At 39.4% G+C, this 21,577-nt stretch overlaps 1 protein-coding gene across 4 annotated transcripts in view; it reads right to left on the bottom strand.

Annotated features, from left to right (window-relative positions):
- tnk2b (tyrosine kinase, non-receptor, 2b) overlaps positions 1-21,577 on the bottom strand; it is a 96,846-nt gene that overhangs the window by 49,701 nt on the left and 25,568 nt on the right. For 3 of the 4 annotated variants that reach the window (XR_005992716.1, XM_041802356.1, XM_041802359.1), the window contains exon 3: positions 7,411-7,936. The exons of the other annotated variant lie outside the window; for it this stretch is intronic. Coding sequence is in view for 2 of the 3 variants with exons in the window: in XM_041802356.1 (XP_041658290.1) it covers positions 7,411-7,494 (84 nt within the window). In the remaining variant the exon portion in view is untranslated. The remainder of the gene's footprint in view (positions 1-7,410; positions 7,937-21,577) is intronic. 4 annotated transcript variants of the gene reach the window in all.

Genomic DNA, 21,577 nt, shown 5'->3' with positions numbered 1-21,577 from the left:
GCTAACATTGTAAAGCCTGAATTAAACTTCTGACCATGTAGATTGGGTTATCATGAACGGCATCAAATTAGTCGCCAGCTAATAAGATTATGAAGAACAAAGCTCTGTGTGAGGTCTGCGACCAAACACACATTAAGCCTGGTTCTGAAATATGATGCTCTATGATGAACACGCATATGTGCCAGCAGAGGCATGCACCCACATTGGCTGGACTCCTACTGATGTTAAGTGTTGGGTTTTAGGAGCGCTTAATGGTTACACAGGAGGGGGACACGCTGGCAGTTCAGTTCTTAAATAAGTCGCAGCCTTTTGGTGGCAAAGCAGCAGTCTATGGTTTGATGTCTGCAGCCAAAAAATACAGCAGAACGAAGAGAAGCAAATATTAAAAATCCATATTAAAAGAGAGCAAGAAAAATGTACACAAACACAGACAAGTGATGCCTCTGACGGAGGCCGGCATGCACAGGCAGAGATTCCTGATCTCACAGATAAAGGCCCGCCACCAAAGTCTGGCTTTGCGTTTTTCTTAAATCCCCTCACCGTCCAGAGAACCTCGTCCTTCCCAGAATCAGCAGAGGAGAGGCGTTCTGTGGGGGTGGGGTTCAACATTAGCAAAAACTGACTGTGGGAATCCAAAAAAATTTGGAATTCAGACAGACTGCTCCAAGGCAAAAATCAGAACATATGTGTCCTCTTTTGGCTGCTTGGTCTAATATGCATAATGCCAGACGACCAAAACAACCCCCACTAATACTTCCTAACATGGTCTCCACCCTGGAAAAACACCCAACCTAAGCCATCGCCTCTTTGATCCCCTAAAGCTGGTTAAGAGGGGAAAGGAGGGTGCTGGTGAAAAATGTCGGTCAAGTGTTGACCCCCCACAAACAGGAAACAGCTTGTGAAATACAGAATAAAGCACAATATTTTCAATGATGTGAAAATGCATTGTTTCCTTTTAATAGGCAAATATGTTTAAACAAAACTAAAGTGTTTATGACGCTCACTTCCTGTGTCATGCTCAGTGGGAAAAATATCTAATAAAGACCTGTAGTAGAGCTATAGCGACACCAGATTTTTAAACTTTGATGTCATTCTTATAATACATATATTAACATAATTAGCACTATAAAGAGACATTTGCAACAAAATCTAAATCCTGGGCAAAAAATACTAATCTTTTTAAGCAGCAATATCTGCAGACAAACTCCTACACACTGTCATGCTTGCAGAAAACCCTGGCTTTGCATGATTAGACAGCCTGCAGGAGTTTACACAGTTTTCAAAGGACTTAGAAGCACCTGTCTTATAAAATGCATGTCATATTTGAAAGCTTCTGTCCTTTGTAATGCTATCTTTCATAAAAATAACTAATATGGTATCATTTTAACACATGTGGTATCCAAAAGCCCTTTATTAACATAAATCTATAACAAGAATAACATTTCTGCTCTGGTAAAACTCTGCATCTCTTTAGACTGTTCCAGTATGCCTCGGTTCATCTGTCTCACATATTTTTCTCTCCTTATGTTATTGATGGGAAAAAGTGTGCTAAGGTTGTTGAACTAAAAATGCTGTATTCAGCAGAGGCCCACAGCTGTAGATAAAGATTGATCTGATTCAGCCGTTAGCGTGCAGGACAGCTGCAGTGTGCACTGACTTAATCCTGCTGAACGCACAAACAGACCCTGAACGCTGCACACAGTCAAGTTTTTCAGTGACTGTTGCACAGATCAACACAATCAGCAGGTTTAGATTTTTTGATACCAATTTTAGCTGTTCATTTTGACTTTTATTACTAGAAAAAGTGTCAAATTTTGGTATGTATTAACTGAACCTTTCTTGTGTACAGGTTGGACATTTTTTTTAAAAAGTAATATTATCAAGCAGTTTCAGGTATCAGTTTCAATATCATTTGATTTTAACTATAGTATCAAAATACTAAATAACCTGAGTGAGAACTAAGCCTAACTCTAACTCAAAGAGAAATGATTCATCTGCAGGATTGACATCATGGTAAATGCATATATTTCTTGGGATATGCAGTAGAATGCACTTTATGGTTTGCGCCGGTCATCCTAACAGATTAAAATGTCATATATGCTGATTTTGCTTTGACAATCATGGATAATGTAAACAGATTATGCACTTCTCACCATAATCCATCGTAAAGATATTGGGTTATCTGTATGTCATCCTGTCTGATCATCATGATGCTGCTCTTTATGAATGCTTTTAGCAAAGCATATCTTAACAAAAAAATCTAAATGACTGTATAAAAAAATCATAATCGTACATTTTAACAACATGCTGTTGACATTTGTTGTAGGCCTTTTGAGTTAGTTCATATTGTCAGTTTTTGCACATATAAGTAAGTAATCAGCCTTTCACTTAAAAGTGTATTGAGGAGTATCCAAACAAAAGACGAATCATCTATTCTATTTTAATAAAGGCAGACACCAAGATTTAGAATTGGGAAACAAGTCAGAAGTTATCAAATGCTTGAAGATATGTTTTGTCTAAATCCACAAACTAAATAATAATTACTGCAATGATATCTGTTTTTTAGGCTGGACCAACTGACCTATGCCAGTTACAGTCATTTTCTTTGTTCATTCTCAGTCTCTTAAGTTCAAAGTTTGCTTTAAGTACTCAAGTTTGTTGCTTTGATCATCCGTATAATTTGAAATGTGTTCAAAGGACTGAAGTTAAATCTGAAAGACATATTCTAATACTGTATTGATATCGGTATCGGCTTAAATTAATCCATAAATATTGGCATATGGATATCGGTAAAAAATCTAATATCATGTATCCCTTAAATTTCTAACCATTTTATGAAATAAACAATAGCTTCATAAGCTTCCTGTTTCAATTCAGCCTGGTTGGTGTTTGAGTCATACTGACTTCATGATTCAGAAAGATAGAGGAGAGAAAATGTGAATGCACGGTTAGAGGACATCAGAGAGGAGCATTTTACACAGGATGCACAGGAGTGTTTTACCTGTGATTTTTATGATGGTGCTTATCCACATGCCTATTACCTACAGATAATTATAAATTCACCATTTGTAAATTCACTCACTGACCATGTAATTAGACACATTTGTGCGATGTAATGCAGACCAATAACAACATCTCTACCATGAATTCTACTGTAATAAATGAATGATTTAGTAAATGCTGACACTGTCAGAGAAATGATTAATTCTTCTTTATCTTTATTACTGAGATTAGAGTGTTGCTGTTGTTGTAAGAGGTGTTCCAACTATTTTGACCCTGGGTTGTATGTGAGCGAGACTCTTTAATATAACGCTCCTCACACCAACGCCGTCTACCATCCCAATAAGAAGCATACAGAAAAATCATCAGCTTTTTGACAGTCAACAATGATTTAAAGGTAATAAGTTTAGACTAATGAAGTGGCCAGGGAGTATATAAGCTAGATTCATGTAACATAAGAAAAATACTTAATGCCTGACATATTTGTAATATTCTATTTTTTACTAATGCATATTTATATCTTACTGTATTTTTTCTGCAGATGGCAAAAGAAGGTGGATGTAGTAAGGTGTCGGACTACTTCACTAAGGATGTCTCTGGTAAAGTAGTCTGTAATACTGTGAAGCTTGCTACATTTTTGCACAGCATTTTGTCCATGATAGTTCTTTTTTGGTAACAAGAGAATTGAAAATAGCAAAATGTTCTGCCTTCAATTTATATTTTTGTTAAACATGTTTGGACTATATTCAAGGGATCAGAAGTAGCCATTTGTTTTATTTATTAAATCAAAATAAGGGAATATTTATTCAGCCAATGCATCCGTTATCAGACTTTTTTATTCCCTCGTATCAGTATCAGTATTGCCTCTGAAAATCCATACCAGTCTGACGCTATAGTTGCAGCTTCCTCTTTATGGGATTCTGGACTCCACTGAGCTCAAAACAGGTCCATCGGAGCATCAGGGGGGCTGAGACACCGAAGTTAGCGGAAAAGGTGGGAGGGTAAAAAATGTCATACTTTGCCTGTCACCAACCTGGCAACAATTCATCAATGACCTCATGGAGCTGATTTCACTAACTCTGCATGCACACGTGGAGCCGGCCTCATGTGTGGGAGAGAAGTGCTGAGTGTGTGTATGAGTGTGGGGCGGGTGAGGAGAGTGATGATGACATGTGAGCATCCATGCAATGCAAATCTATGACACAGAATTAGATTTACCATGGAGTAAACTTAAAATGTCGAGGTGAATGTGTGTTAAATGTGAGTTCATTCCTCTGGTCTTTCTCATTAATTTTGCTGCAACACACAAATCTCCAAAAAAAGCCAGGTTTAAAGACAAACATCAATCAGAACTTCTCTACAGGCCGGTTCAGGCTACATGTTTTCTTTTGGTATTTAACACCTGCACCATGTCAGACTATGCAACAAAAGCTTGTCCAATCTTGGCTGACAGCATGGCCACACTGCAAGTGTGATCGCGCCGCTAATCAGAAGCTGACGACTGTGTGCGAGTTCACAGGTCATTGAAGGGGTGGGTCAAAGATAGTCAATCATAGATACAACAGAAACTATCTTTGTGATGCTAGCTGTTTTATGCTTGGAAAAGAAGAAAACAACAAACAAGAAACAATTATGGTTAAGATTATGAAGTGTGGGTTACAATTATTTACTCGTCCAGATGTTTAAAGAGGAGGACAATATAGACCGACTCTCCTTCAGATAGAACTTGTTGTATGAATGTGATAACATAAGCCCAATTAACTTAGCTATTACATAACGTTTCACTGTATGTACACACAAGATCCCAAGACAGAGAAAAAGTGGAGTCTCCCATGATAAGGATAAAATACTGATGAATAAACAGAAAGAAATTCCAAGGCACACTCTTCCTAACCTGACACGCCAGATGGATTTGTTTTACACATCCATCTGGAAAACCTTCAATACTAAACGGTTGGGAAAGGGCAGAGGATTTGACAAAAACTTGGTTATTGGATAAACGTTTCTCTCTGTCACATTTTTACAGAACAATCAGAGCAACAAAACAAATGACCTTCGACCGAGGTGCGCATGCCCAGCTACCAAGGAACAACGCGAACCATGGCAACTATAGACATGTCAGTACACGACTTTTGTCGTTTTTTAAAAGAAAACAACTCACTGCTGTTCTTTGTTCTTCTTTTAACAAAGTTATGTCGTCAAGTTCTGATAAAACTGGTGCTTTAGCAGCATCCATGTTAAGCTCTTCCACCATATCTGCACTGGCCTCTTGTTGCTGCTTGCTTACGTCACAACCCCGCCACACTTGAAAGTACTACCCCTCGTCGCTGATTGGTCCTGTCACTTTCTAACCGGCCCCAAAAGGTTCAGATGCGAGCTTTGCAAGATGGATTTGCCAATGAAAAACACGGAAACAGGCATATCCATCTGCTTTGCAGGGTTACCCTCTTCAAACATTAAAAGGCCTATTTCACGGCATGGTCATATTGACCTTAAAGACACACTTTGCACCAAGCCTTCTTCAGGAAGTCCAACAAACAGAAACTAGGAAGCTGTAGGTTCTTTTTGAAGTGGAACTGATTAATAGGAACTTGGGCGTACAAGTAATGGTCTGCAGAGGGTTTCGGCATCTAAAACCTCCAGCAAATGGTGCTGATACAGGTCAGTGGAGATACAAAAACTAACCTACAGAAGTACATATATTCACAAGATGAAAAGTATTAAAGGGCAGTGCAAAAATGCCACATTACTGGTTAGATGAGGTAAAACGAGATGTTTAACTTCTAAAACACAGATAAACAATCCTTTACAAAAACACAGTGTAATAATCCAACTCTTCGTTTAGACTGGGGAGTTTAGTGTCCTGTAGTTTGTAAATCCAAAAAGTCTCCCATTGATTCAGTTTCTGGGTCGCTGTTGTGGAGTTCTAGATAACATTTTGCCATTGGATAGTTAATATTTCCAGTTCTGATTGCATGTTTGTGTTCTGCCAGTCTGTCAAACGTCTACAGATGTAAAACACTTTGCAGCTCTGACATTCCACCTTTTAAACGACAAATGTTGTTTCAGTCAACAAAAGTAACACAGCTATGCAATGGATATGTGAAACTGTCCATTTTATGTAAGGTTGGCTCTTCTTGGCTAATAATTTAATGACTCGTTGACTCTGAGGTTTTAGTAGGTCATGTGACTTTTGCCTAAAGCATGTCCTTGCAGGGAAAATACACTCACTGGCCACTCTATTAGGTATACCTGTTCAATTGCTTGTTAACACACATAGCTAATCAGCCAATCACATGGCAGCAACTCAATGCATGTAGGCATGCTGACATGGTAAAGACAACTTGCTCAGAATGGAGAAGAAAGCAGATTTAAGTGACTTTGAATGTGGCATGCTTGTTGGTGCAGACAGAAAACTGAGGCTATAGTTCGAACGGACTCACCAAAATTGGAAACAACATGAAAGCATGGATCCAGCCTGCCTTGTATCAACAGTTCAGGCTGCTGGTGGTGTTGTGATGGTGTGGGGGATAATTTCTCATAGGGTTGTTACAATACCAATACCAGTATGATGCAATTATGCAAAAACCAGGACCCTGAACGTGGAAGAAGCTCAACAGAATTCACTCATTATTAGTGATATTATCTACCTGTCCTGTAAAAATGTTTGCACTATGAATGTAACACCTTGACAGGTATTAGAATAACTTGAGTAAACAAATATAACAGCTATAATACGCCATCTTTCTGCCTGCAGCTTGGTCAGGTTTTCATGATTACACAACTTAAAAAAAAAAGCCGGTACCGAACTGTCACTGAACTGTCTGTGACCCTGTCTACAAAAAATCAGCTGCTTGTAAAAGGTTCCTATTTTTAGAAAATGCCACACAGAAATATGCAAACACACACACAAATGTTGCACATGTAAAGTCACATCTGCACACAGGATTAAGTTGCACCGCTGACACTTCAGGTGACGCATTGAAAAAAATTAGATGCACTAATTGTGAAAATCAGGGCTAATACCAGTATTGAAGTTTTGAACAACTGCTGAGTACAATACTGATTCTTCAAGTGCTTTAGATGTCTACTACTTCCACTGGTCTTAAAAATGTATTTTACCCAAAGACAGTGTGCCGTTCCCACGTTTTTTGACATCTACTTTCACACTTGCATCTAAAACAAATTACAGTTTGTCCAACAGGTGACTTCATGACTTCACCATTGGAAGTAATCTTCACTTGTGACAGAACACAAACAAAGCCCTCAATCATCTCTTAAATCACCTCACACCCTTTCATTTCTCTCTGACAGGACCCATAATCCCTGCTGAAATTCACTGTCATTCATGTTTGTCTTCAGCTGTACGGCTCAAACACGACTACAATGAAGGAAACTGTAAAGGTCTACCTCTTCATCATCGCTGGGCAGGCGTTGATAGTCGGACTCTGATGTCTCCTGCAGCCTCTGGTACTCTGCCGTCTCCCCCATCATGGAGCTGATTCACTCAACTGGTTCCCGCCCGGGGCTACACGTCCTCGCAGTCCTCAGATAGCCACAGCTTCAGCAGCAATCTCTCTTTCACTCGTTCAGTCAGTCAGTCGGTCAATTGGCCTGCTTGAGGTTTGTGTTGGTGTCATGAGGTTAACAATATTCTGTGTGTCACTGCATTATCTCCAGCAGCTGAGGACAATATCTGAACTCAGTCACTGAGGATGCTGCTGCCATTTACCTCAAATACTCCCACCGTCATTGTCCAGACATTTTTACACAGAGATAACAGTAGTTCATTCACTAACTGTCCAGTCTGTAAAAACACAGGGGCTTATCTGTATGGAGATAGGATTTAGTGATGCATTCCTCTGGCCAGCTGAAGACAATAATTCCTCCTGCTTTTTGTTTTCTTTTCCGATGCATGCAAGACTCTCTTCCTCTTCTGAAAGCAAAAGAAAGGAAACAGTCTGTTCTTTAAAATCACACACAGGTTGTCCTTTTCACACAACAGTGAATAAATCCTCAGGAAGTAGAGGTGTGAAGCTGATCCTTACAAATTAAAACAAAGATCCATGTGTGAAGGCTGCTGTTGTTAGGAAGGAGCATTGTGATGATGCAGCCGAGGTGTGGCACTGGAGGTGACAAATCCAGCAGCCTCTATTTCTGTTGTCCCATCACACGCTACGGTAATCACCTCCACCCTCAGCCGATGTGTCGCTCCACCTCACCCTGTGTTTCGCTCATCTCCACTGTCACTCTCTCTCTCTCTCTCTCTGGCTGCTTTAGTGCTGACGCATGCTCTTCATATCCAGTGATGCCTGCCTCCCTCCCTCCCCACTCTCTCTCTCTCTCCCTATTTCTATTCCTGTGCCTCAGGCATCACTCCAGCCAGCTTACCTCCTCTCTCATCACTGCCAGGAGTGAAACATCACAGCATCCGAGCGAGCCACTGCACAGGAGCGGCAATTTTTGTTCCATTTTCACCTGTTTCCTTTCATCCTCTCTTTGTGTGCTTCTGTTTTTTCCCCGCACAGATCTTGAGCAGCCGTCCAATCGGGCTGTCAGCTCAGCCCTGACGATCACGACCAAAGTCAGGAAGGATTCTTAACGCAGCTTTGTTCTTATGGACTTCCTCGCTCAGAGCCTAATCCCTCACTGTTGATGATGTTGTTGTTTCCCCCTCCTCTCCCCCCACCTTTTAACCCGCTTTATGCACCCCACCACTTCAATTTATTTTTTTAAGGTCCAGCATCATGATTTGATGAGTGGTCGTCTCCTCTATCCCGTGGCAACATCAACCAGTCCCACCTCCTCCCTGCTCTCCTGTGTCCTGTCATCATGGTGATCCAGTGAGCGGTGGTCCTGAGAGAAGCAGCCAATGAGAGCGTGGCAGGCAGACAAGGGGGAGGGAGGAGGATGGAGAGAGGCGGGGGAGACCTAATGAGGAGAGTTAATCCTCCCTGTGAGAGAAAAACACGGCCATGCTGCTTTGTGTGTGTGGGTGTGTGTGCTGCAAAGCACCTCTTCTCTATCCAGGCCATCTGGATGCTCGCTGAGTGGACATCTGGATGGAGGGCCAATAGAATAAAAGAACAATGTGTTTGTGTGCAGGTGTAAGCAAGCATGTGTGTCACTTAGTGATGCACCATGAGCATATTTTGAAGCCGATACTGATAACCATCGATTACAGTGCTGTGAAAAAGTTTTTTACCCTCTTCTTGATTTCTTTTTTGCATATTTGTTGCACTTAAATGTTTTAGATCATCAAACTAATTTGAATATTTAATTATATAAACATAGACCAGGTCAATACAAAATGCAGGTTTTAAAAGATTATTTCATTTATCAATGGAAAAAAAGCCATCCTAACCTACCTGAACCTATGTGAAAAAGAAACTGCCACCTAAACCTAATAGCAGGTTGCGCCACCCTAGGCGGCAGCAACTGCAAGCAAGCGTTTGCAATAACTGCCGATGAGTCTTTCACATTGCTGTGGAGGAATTTGACCCACTCCTCTTAGCAGAATCGGTTCTCTTCAGCCGCATTGAAGGATTTTTGCCCATCTCAATCAGATTTTAGTGCACACTTTGACTAGGCCACTCTAAAAATTTCATTTTGTGTTTTTTTCACCACTCAGACTCGCTGGTGTTTTTAAAATCATTTTCCTGCTGCATAACCCAAGTGTGCTTGGTGGCCAGACATTCTTCTTCAGGATTTTCTGGTAGAGAGCAGAATTCATGGTTCCATCAGTTACTGCAAGTGGTCTAGGTCCTGAAGCAGCAAAGCAGCCCAAGACCATCACATTACCACCACCATGTATGGCTGTTGGTATGATGTTTTTTTTTTAAATGAAATACTGGGTTAGTTTTAGTCCAGATGTAACGGGATGCACACCTTCGAGAAAGTTAATTTTTTGTCTCATCAGTCCACAGAACATTTTCCCCAAAGTCTTGGGGATCATGAAGATGTTTTTATTTTTCTGCAGTTGTGAGATGAGTTTCTGAGCTCTTTTTCCTCAGCAGTGGTTTTTATCTTGGAACTCTCCCATGGATGCCATTTTTTGCCCAGTTTCTTTCTTATTGTCGACTCATGAACTCTGACCTTATCTGAGCCAGGCGAGGCCTTCAGGTATTCAGATGTTGTTCTGGGTTCTTTTGTGACCTCCTTGATGAGTCCTTGGTGCGCTCTTGGAGTAATTTTGGTAGGCAGACCACCCCTGTTCCAGGTTTTCTTCATTCATGGATAATGGCTCTCAACGTGGTTCACTAGTATTAAAGCCTTAGAAATGGCCTTGTATGCCTGTTCAGACCAATAGATGTCAATTACTTTGTTTCTCATCTGTTCATTAGATCAGTGGTTCCCAACCTTTTTTCCATTGAGCCCCCCTTCACATATCTAAGAAGAGCTTTGTACCCCAGGACCCCCAAGGAAAAAGTGACATATTACTGTCAAAAATACACATACATTTGAATTGTTTTCATTGTTTACAGCCAAACACATAAGCCCAAAACTACAAGTGTTATTAGCTGAAGACCTTGGTATGAACCATTCATATGGGTTTTATCATGATTTTAGGTAGTCTGAGTGAACCTAATTTTAACAACCTCAGAGTCACCAAGTTGGCAAAAAACTGCAAAGCTCAGCATTTACCCCAAATAAAAAGCCAATCAGCTCCCATGAATTATTTCTATGTGCCAGGTGACTGTAACTTTTGTAAAATTGTTGTTTATTGGAGACGGGCCAACATGCCCTTACGGATGAACATTGCTGCTTCATTCAAGTCCGTCATTAGAATGACAGGTAAATATTTTATCATCTGAATAATAAAATTACATAAAATATTTGCAATACAAGCCAATAGTTTAGCCTACTGATCTACGTATGTCTTATATCCCTAGTGTCACTTATGATCCCTCCCATTATAAGTGTGACAACTTGACAGCTGCACACAGCACAGGGATAATCTTTATTCTTTCATTCCTTTTGTCCATTCTATCTTCTTGCTATTTTGCCCTTACCCTTATCTTCTCTCTTTTGTCCTCTTCCTCTTGTTCTCCATCACCCTCTTCCTCCTCTCTCTCTCCCTCTTTGACTCCTTTCCAGTCCTGCAAATGTCCTCAGGCTGGTTATTCGCAGCCCGCTGAGCAACATTCACTTTTTGCTCTTGTACTGCTCTGTTGTTGTTGCCTCGGCTCCTCTCGAGGCCAGCTGTCACACATGAGAGCAGCACGCAATGTTGCACTATAAACACACATGCACACACCTCCACATAAAAGTACTGTGGGCACACTGACTTAGACTATTGAGCAGAAACACTACACATGCATGCAAGCAATCAAAAAGCACAGCAACATGGAGGCCTCTGACTCTGGATGTCTCAGGACATTGCAAGCAAAAAAAAACGATCAAGTTTTCCTCTGATATACTGTAAATGATTTTTTTCCAGTGAATTCTAGCATATCACCTCTGTCAGTTCTCTTTTTGAGGTGTTGTGTTGTGTCCCCTCCTCTAAATTCTGATTCCCAAATCAGTCATCCTGGTTAAATGGTTTTGCTCCTGCAACAGAAGATCAGGGAGTCAATGCTGCATCGTCCACAACATCTCTTCATTTGGTGGCAGAACAGAAGTACTGTGCCAAATTTTAGCATATAAAAGAGCAAGAAAAAAGTAGACAGATGCTAGTTAATACAGCCTCCCTGAAATGTGAGAGCAAAAGATATGAATTCAAAATAAATAATGAAAAAAAACCTGTGTATCGTATCAAAAAGCCAGCATGTTTGGACCACGTAGGTCTACATGGTGAAAACATGTTTGCTATTTAAATGACTTGGCCATTATAATAAAGGCTTTTTGAGTATTTCCTTCCTCATTCTTCATGTTTGTAGTGCCCGGTTTCCTCTCTTTATGTTAGATATTATCACTCGCCTCTTTAATTGTTTCACTCTATAATCACAGCAGGTGAGCAGGGCGTGTGAAGCCTCAATGGTGTTAAGATAACATATTGCAGCCATCATCCTAGAGTGCAGAATACAAGATGATATCAGCAGCAAGCAGCTGCAGAAAAAATGTTAAAACAAAAATGTAAGACACTGGATTTCTAACATGAAATGTCACTCCTTAAATGGTGCATTTGTTTATAAAAGGACCCCTCACTCATGCTGGATGGTGAGTCTATATGGAAAAGAAAAAGAACAACAGGAGGAAAAATGGTCAGAAAATATACTTGGGCGGCTGTAAATATATACCAATATCTAGCACCAGTGCTACAATAACTGCTTTCAGGACAACTGTATTCCTGTATCGATATTTTGTCCCATTTCTCCCAGTTCCTGGTACTGTGGGACTACTAGCTTAAGCCTGCAGCATAACACCAGGGAGACCTCTCCATGAATTATTTTGTAAGCACCAGGCGTTAGACCATAATTAATGTCAAACTCTGCCATCAGATCAACTTTTAACCTCAAAGGCTTTACAAGCTCCCTGCAACCAACCCTGTGGTTTAGCCAGTCAGGCAGTGTTAACAAACATGGCTTCATAAACCAGCTTGTCTAACTCCAACAGTGACGGGTCCTACCTTTAATAAGAGCTTCTATTTCACGAAGTAGGAAGACTGAGTTTCATATCTAAAACACCTACTGGAGCTTTACAACAGTGTGAACAAAAACAGATAAATAATCATTGGACACAGATGAATATAACATGGTTCTAGGTGACAGTTAATGAAATGCACAAAGGGAGACTATAATATGCCGATACACTACCAGTATCAATACTGACTTTATTTACACATAAACATTAAAAGGATTAAATATATATATATATATATATATATATATATATATATATATATATATATATATATATATATAACCCCGCTGTATTAAACAATAATAAGTGTTTTATAAAAAATTGTTCTTAGAAATATATAAAATGCAGTGGCAATGAGACACAGAGCATGGACTTCCTGTCTGACTGAGGCTATGATAAATGGAGCAGTGGAGTCATGTGGGGTCAGAGCTGCTGCCCACCGCCTCCCCCTGATAGAGTTAACACGCTCCAGTACAGACTGTGTGACGGTGTGCTGAGACTGGCGAGCAGGGATAAAACCAAACTGAATGAGCTTTTCCATTTGCTCTTTTCATTTAATTGTGATTTTATGAAAGAAAAGTCAGATTAAATGACAATTTGAGTCTTGTGTTTTCAGTGGAAACATAAAAAGCTAATGTGCAGACAGGGTGGAGTCATTAAAATATGTTGGCACTTAATAACGAGCTTGCAACTTTGGAAATTTGCACATTTCATATTTTGCACACAGTATTGCTTGTAAAATACTTCATGTTCTTCTCCTGACATGTTTTCACCTTAGTAAATGCACAGAACAAATTACCGAGTAGGTGTGCCATAATTTTCTTCAGTCAAACAGAGAAAAAACTGAGGTAGTTGTTTTTGGACCCAAGAAGGAATCTCTAAAAAATCAGCATGCAGCCCCAGTCACTTCAGTTAAAAACCTCAGACCAGGCCAGAAATCTGGGCGTTGTCATGGATTCAGACCTGAATTTTAGAAACCACATAAAAACAATTACAACGTCAGCTTATCATCACTTTAAGAATATTTCTAGGATTAAAGGACTGATGTTGCAGCAGGACCTTGAAAAACTTGTCCATGCATTTATCTTTACTGGTCTGCCTAAAAAGTCAATCAGACAGCTGCAGCTGATTCAAAACACTGCTGCTCAAGTCCTCACTAAAACCAAGAGAGTGGACCATATCACTCCAGTTCTGAGATCTCTACACTGGCTCCCTGTCTCTCAGAGCATAGACTTCAAGATACTCCTGTTAGCTTAAAGATCTGAATGGTTTAGGCCCAAAATACATCAGAAACCTTCTAGTACGAAGGACTAGGACTCTGCACTATAACTTTTACTTTCATATCTTTGTTTTTATCTTTTGTGGGTTTTATTTGCTGTTTTTAATCACTTTTTTTCTTTTAAAATTTTGTCTTTCTTTTTCCTGTTGTCATTGTATTTTAATGTCCTATGTGAAGCACTTTGAATTGCCTTGTTGCTTAAATGTGCTATACAAATACACTTGCCTTGCCTTGCCTTTGTTTTTATCTTTTGTAGGTTTTATTTGCTGTTTTTTATCACATTTTACATTTTTCTATGTTTCCATTGTTTCTTTTCCCCTCTGTCATTGTATTTTAATGTCCTGTGTGAAGGATCATCAAAAACAGAAATAATGTTGCTGTGAGAGCATTCATTTTCTGTAGTTTGATCAATTTTTAACCTCTTCAACCACTTTTTCTGCCTGTTTTTGTCACTTTTAACTCATTTTTTCCATTTTAGACACTTTTGTCACTTTTAACATTTTTTGCACTTTTTGCCTTTTTTTTTTCCACCTCTGTTAACCAGTTTGCCCCTTTCAGCCCTTTTATTGCCACTTGTAACCCATTTTAACTACTTCTCGCCTTTTTCTTTCTTTCTTTTTTTGCCTCTGTTCACATATTTTTGCCACTTTCAACCCATTTTAATCCTGGCCTATAAAAAGGGGTTTGAAGAACCTATATACTGTGACATAAATCATTGTTAAAAAAAATGTTGTTGCTTTGATAAGAGTGGTTATTCTTCAGCTTGAAATAAAATATGGTTAACTTGGATCAACTTTACAATGGATCAGGATTCGCTGACCTCCATGGGGCCCAAGTTTCACTGAGCCCTAGAAGGCTCCACCCTTTATCCCCCTTATGGAAAGCCTTGGCTACAGTGGTGGGTTTGATTTTCAGTTTTGAGTTTGTTAATTGACTAGAGCAAATCACAGTTACAGTTGCCTTTTCTAAAAGTTTGAGATCTGTCACACCCTAAGTGTGTATCAACAAATATGCAACTGTAAGTCATTATTTTAAACTTAAAAATCATACTTATTACCTATATATTAATCTAATTTCCTGAAATGATATTCTGTTGTTATTTTTGAAGTACTGGTATTATTTTTACTTTATTTTTGCCGGACCTAACTGAAAAAAGTACATTTACTCTATTTCCTTATTCACATTCTGTATATTTTTATGTTTAGGGCTTTTAGGTTATTCTCTGATCTTTGATCACAATAATCTCAGGAATTCTGGAGTTAATCGCATTTAATTTTTTGTTTTTAATTTTGAAATTCCACTTTTTGCATTTAAACTGTTGTTTTTATTTGGGATTTTTGTTCCGTCTTAAGCTAAGGGTAAATTACTTCCTTTTTGGATACTGTACTGCATTTAAATTTAAAAGAAAAGGGAATTTCAGGTTATGACATGAACTTAACCCAAGAAAATGGAACTTAAAACAGATTGAAAAAGAAAAAAGGAAACAGTGAAAAGGTGAATGTTTGACAACAAAAGGTGCAGATGAGTCAGTAGTAGTTTTAAAGTGAAATGAGACATAAAGGAGCAATGGTGGATTTACTTTCCATCACTGTGGCTGCAGCGAGACACTGCAGTATCTCCACTAACATGTGCTTAAAAGGCAAAAATAAAATAATCTGATTAAAAGGATGAATGCATATATTATAAGGATTGTAACTGTATCTTAATGAGTGCATTTATGTTGGCAGCTCTACTTTTATTTTTTACGCTTTCATAGTAAGATGGATTTTCTTTCTTGCCTTCAGGAAGTGGAAATTGCTGATTGTGTGGTTGTCTTTTTTCCTTTTTCATTAACTGTACAAACTTGTGAAAATATAAAAAAGAGCATACCAAGTATGCTCTGTTTCCCACTGATATCAGCTACTCAGAGGGCTTCACGCCTTCACCTTTGACCTCTCTGCCTACATTATTATCTACATTACACTCACTTTTCCAGAAACCTGGAAATCCCCTTTAATAGCAGCGTACTGGGGCTCTAACCTTTGACTCCTCAGCTGTCAGCCATCTTGTGTGAGGATGAAGGTAGAGTGGAGCCTGTTAAACGTGTAAACGCCTTCTCTGTGAGCGTGATGAAGAGCAGGGAGACACAGAGCAGACAGGCTGTGGGTGTAACGTTCAGTGTTTCCAGCCCAAACATAATTTAAACGTTCCCTCAGAGAAAATGCTCAGGGTCCTCAAAGACTAAAAGAAGCGGGATCTTGGGGTCCCTGCTGTCTCTTTACGACTGTTGGTGGGCAGACAGCGGCTCTGGGGGCAGCAGTGAGCTTTTGAACAGGAGCTGCATGAAATCCCTGAAGTCTAATTCTGATGTGAGGCTGCAGGGTGGAAATATAATCAGGCAGAGGAAGAGGGTACATGTATAGCGTAAATGTATAGGGAGAAACAGGACTTTATAAAGAGCTTATAAACCGCATTTGTACATCAGTGTTACTGAAATATAAATACATTTCTTATAAAATCATTTGAGTGTGTTTTTCATTTGTCTCATTATTAATTTACCTAAAAAGTTTGACCACAGCCCTAGCTGATATCCTCATTCCTCATTTTAAATCAAGATTTGTATCTGTAAGGGCACATTAGGTCATTAAGATACAAATATCTGACTATATAAAATCCCAGCGAGCTTTACCTAAATAATCATCATAATTGCAGGCTACAGGGTAGGCCAATACACTAGTATTTTGTTATTGTCATTATTTTCAAATGAATGATTTTTTAAAAGGACAATGCAATCCTGACATGTAAGGAGATGGAAACAGTGAATGATGTCAATCAATAAAAGTAGGGATAGAAATTATTTTTTCTTTATTTAGACCCTTATCGACTCTCCTTATCGATCTGAGTCCTTATTGATACTCAGCACTTCTCTATTGTGAAGTGTATCAGCTGGGTGGAACCTGAGATAAAAGGTTAAAAGGTTGTGATTCCAGCTGTTATATCTTTAATTCTGCTGACAAAACGAACATTTCCCATCCTTACAGCTGCGTTTATTCAAGTTTATCATCAAAACTGGATTTTCTTTATCATAGTGTTACATTTAAACATGTCATGTCATTTGAGTTACATGGGTTTGCATTTCCACACCTACACCTTATCCCTGTAGAAGTCCGCAGACTCACATAGCTCATCAGAGGACATCAGTGCGCAGCGGAAGGAGACAAAATGCCGACAGCTGCATCATAAATTAGTGTCTGACCCAGGGGAGTTCTTTTTTTTTTTCTAGTCCAATCTTTACATAAAAATTCTTAAACTACACGGATGAACGTTACTATCTATAGCCATTATGCCGCAGATCTCTCTGAGCTCATAATAATCGCCAGCTCAACCTTCACAGAAATCACTATTGCTAATGCCACTACTATAGCCAAGTGCCTCAGTTGACCCAACTTCAAAAATCCCAGAATATCCCTTTAAAGTTTTAGGAGTTTGGATAATCAAGAAAATACCTTAGCTGAGGTAGGCCCATTGATACTGCTTTAAGTTGCACAAACTTTTTCATACTTTATGCTGATTTACAGCTGATATATCTGCTGTGTCCAAGACCACTGCTTTCAAAAGGTCATGCTTCATTTTTTATTTGACACCATGTTAAATACAAACAAAAATCTCTGAGTCTGTCAGCATAAGTCTTCTGATGCCATCCTGTCTATCCACTTTGCTTAGCTTAAATTTTTTATTACCTCCACCAAGGAGGTTATGTGATCGGGAGGGTTTGTTCGTTAGTTCATTTGTTAGCTACATAACTCAAAAAGTTTTGGATGGATTTTCATGAAATTTTCAGGAAATGTCAGAAATAGCAGAAGGAAGAATTGATTAGATTTTGGGAGTGATCTGGATCACCGTCTGGGTTCAGGAATTTTTTAAAGGATTCTGTACTACTGGGAGATAAGGCTAATGGCGGAGATCTGTGCCCTCCAAGTGCTTTTCTAGTTTATAAAAGTAATGTTTTACTGGACATCATACATACAGTCATATTTTTAAAAGTCTCTATGAACTTTGCTGCATTAAAAGTCTCTTTCCAGAGGTAGCCTACAGGATTTAAATCAAGACAAAGTTTCCTTTGAAACACCCGTGTTACAGAAATATTTCCTCTTGTAGGTCATGGTAGCAGCACCCACCCACAACTTCTGGTCAGGGATGAAATCTTGTTGACTTTAGCCATGACTTCACCTCAGTTCGGGTGAAAAAGACCAACATGCTACTAGTGAGTCAGCGCTGTGTGATATGTAAAGAGACGATAACATGGAGTAATGACTGCTGAGCTCAGTGTGAACATGTTGACACAGTGAAGACGTCATCGCCCTCAGGGGAGGCTGAAGGAGCTGTGGTCAGGGTGTGGAGGGTGGAGGAACAGGAACTCCTTCAGCATTTCTTTGTGCTTTAATTCTTTTCAATTACTTAGCTGCAATAGCTGCAGGGAGCTGATTACTAAACACTTCTCTCATGTAGTCCTCACCTGATGCTGAAAAAGCCTAGTAAGAACTTCTTGGGGTTAACAAAATAAACTTTCTTGTGTAAAAAATTTACAACAAACTAAAAAAAATACAACCCTCTATCTGTCTGTCTGCCTAATCTTCCTTCCGTTCTTGAATTTAATCAATTAATTGTTTTAGCCCTATTGGCCATGTGACTGGGGAAGACCATTTTCAATGTTGTGGGGGCGCCAGTGCCACTGAGCCATTTAGCTACGCTCACTGACGAAACCCATATGAAACTTCCACTGTCCTTCTGCTTAAAAATCATGGTAATACAGGTGTTTTTAGCCTCTTAAAAGACTACATCCTGTTTCATGGCGAATAATGCTCTGCTGATGTAGCAGACCTCTAAGCTTTGCATGATAGCATGGGGGAGGGATTTGAAGATGTTAGAAATTATTTCCTTACTTTTGTCTTCCCTCTGCCCAGGGACATTTTGCAGCTCTTCCTGGTGGATTCCCTGGTGTTCCCAGGTCAGTTTGGCCCAGGAGACATGCATTACCAATGCTTCAGCCTCCTTACTCAGCAAGTTAAGAGCTTCCACAAGAACATCAAAAGTCTCTGCAAGGATCACAGCATCATAAGTAAAGTCCCGGCCAGTGATCTGGACATCGCCAAATTACACTCTCAGTTCGCTGCCTGTTACCCGCCCCTTTATCCAGTCTATACAGGTAATGAAGGCCGTAGAGGTTTAGATACACCTCTGCCTCACCCCAGAATATCAACTGGGAAGAAGTCAGACATGGAGCCACCATTGTTCCCCTGGAACCCATGGAGCTCCAGAATCTAAGCAACCCTCTGAGTCCCCACAAGCGCTCAGTGAGGACCTGAAGTGCCAGGATGTGGGCTCCTGTAGACCTCTTAGGTGCAAAGCCAGACTGTTCAGGCCACTGTTGATGGAGCAGAGACCACAGATACTGTTCAGTCTGTGAGTAGTGTGATACCCTGGGAATTGGAGCACAACCTCTGGTCCTACTTTTTAAAACTGGAAACCACCATCCCAGTCTACCACTCCACAGGGACTGTGCCAAAACTGCACATTAGGAATGCACGATATTTTTTTGCCAACATATGAAATTTACAAAATAATTTTAGCCAATACCGATATTTAAAACTAGCTCAGACCTAAAAATTCTGTTCTAGTCTGATGTTGTACAAATTAATAAATTTCCGTCTTTAAAACAAACTTTTAAGTTAAAGGAATGATGATGAATTAAGACAAATACTTCAGCTGACATAGGTCTGTTGGTCCAGCCTAAAACTCCACTAACTTACTTTGTACAGCCAAAATCTACAGCTGATATAGGCAGAATTTTAGAACCAAAATATTGGTTGTAAAAATATGTCAATATCAATAATTCCTTTTTTAAGCTAATATCTGCCAATCATGATATCATACCAATAATATAGTTCACCCCTCCACATGACATTGATTCACTGACACACAATTTGATAAAGCTACATACACAGTCAGTGGCTGTCATCCTTCTGTCTTGTAAGTCCTAGAGTTTCACATTCAGTTTATATCAAATTTATAACAATCCCCCTATCAGGATCATTTTATTGCTCAGCCCTCGAGTGAAGCTTCAAGTCCAAAACCATTATCCCTAAATAAAGGCTGTGATTGAATGAAGGCTTGTCCTCAGACCAGCAGGCTCAGTATAGATCCAACTGGCACAGAGCCAAACATTTTAACTGAAGACAGAATATTTCAACCTGAGCTGTTCAGATGAATATTATCCTCCACAAATCCTCTCTCATCTCTGCTTTCTCAGAAAGATTTCCACTTCTGCTGAATCAGAGGTGCATGAGCGTGCTGAACAAATCCACAGTGTACAGGGGTGTATGTGTTTGACTGTGACACGGTGAGATTTAGATAGATCTCTATGTTTTATAATCCTCTCCTCTCTCATGCTGTCTTTCTCAGAAGTGTTGGTGGGCCGTGTTGGTGTGTCTACCCGTCCCTCCTGGATAAACAGGTGGGTTTTAAAGGGGCTAATCTAAAGCCTGCAGGACATCAGTGGGCCATGTGGGTTAGCAGAGGACGGAATTAGGGGGACAGGAGGACAGGATGAGGGTCCTACTGTCTCTTAATCTGTGTGTGCGTCTGTGCCAAGGTCACGCTGAAGAGGTATTCAAATCATCAGGAGCCAAAGCCCTCTGTGTTTCCCTGCCATCTGTGTGCCCGCTCTCACATCATGCCAGGAGCTTTGTGTCTGTGTGAGTGGTGACTTTGAGGTGACACTGACCACATTACAGCTCATTCACACCCTCCACTCACATGCCATCCCTGCTGTTCAGGAATCATACTCCATTCTTCAGATGGGCCGAGGAGCCTAAAGGACACACTCCTTACTAATGAAAACATGAGAGACTGTTTAGAATTATGCTTTGAAAAAAGACTGCTTAAAGAAAAGAAACATCTTCTAGTTGATAAATTCAGTAAAAATGAATAATTTTCAAACACTGCACTAAGTAAAGATGTAACTTTATAATTTGACTAATTATTAAAGTGATATAGAGCTATTACACAATTCTGAGTAGAAATTTAATATTAATATATAATTAGTGTTTTACAAAACTGTTAGCTGCTCTAAGTTAAATGGACTAGTGGTTCTTCTGTTTACTTCAGTTATTTTTGTAAACAAAATCACTGAAACTCTGATCTAGGCAAATATGAATATCGGATCAGACTCAGTATCAGCAGATAATCAATATTAAAATATCAGATCAGGATCAGAGGCCAAAAACATTGACAGGGACATTCCTAGTTTTAACCTCTGTTTGGGGAATATTTGTGTGCAAATGTAGGGAGTTAAAGTAAAAGTTATTTTAACATCCATTCCAACAAATGAATAAAGTTAGACTGACACACCAAGATTTTAAAGGCAATTTTAACCCTAAACTAAATGTTTTAAATATAATTGAACTCTATTTGCTGTAAGCCTTGTTTTAGTTGAACATATCTGACCTCTTTTTTTACATTTTGATATTTTAATGGAAAAATATTCCCTGAAATAGTTTCTGTACCACTTAATTTTAACCATGTCATCCAGCCAATCTAGTATGATGATATATTACATAAAATTACACTGAATCACCGCTGATGGTGTAGTAAAGGTGGTAGGGCTGGGAAATTTATTGCGTTTATCAAATATATTTTGCATATTTACAAGTAAAATAAAGGGAATGACACATGTAT

This window comes from Cheilinus undulatus, linkage group 13 (assembly GCF_018320785.1).
Source record: "Cheilinus undulatus linkage group 13, ASM1832078v1, whole genome shotgun sequence".
NCBI classification, from domain to species: Eukaryota; Metazoa; Chordata; class Actinopteri; order Labriformes; family Labridae; genus Cheilinus; species Cheilinus undulatus.
This window is presented reverse-complemented; position numbering and strand designations above follow the sequence as displayed.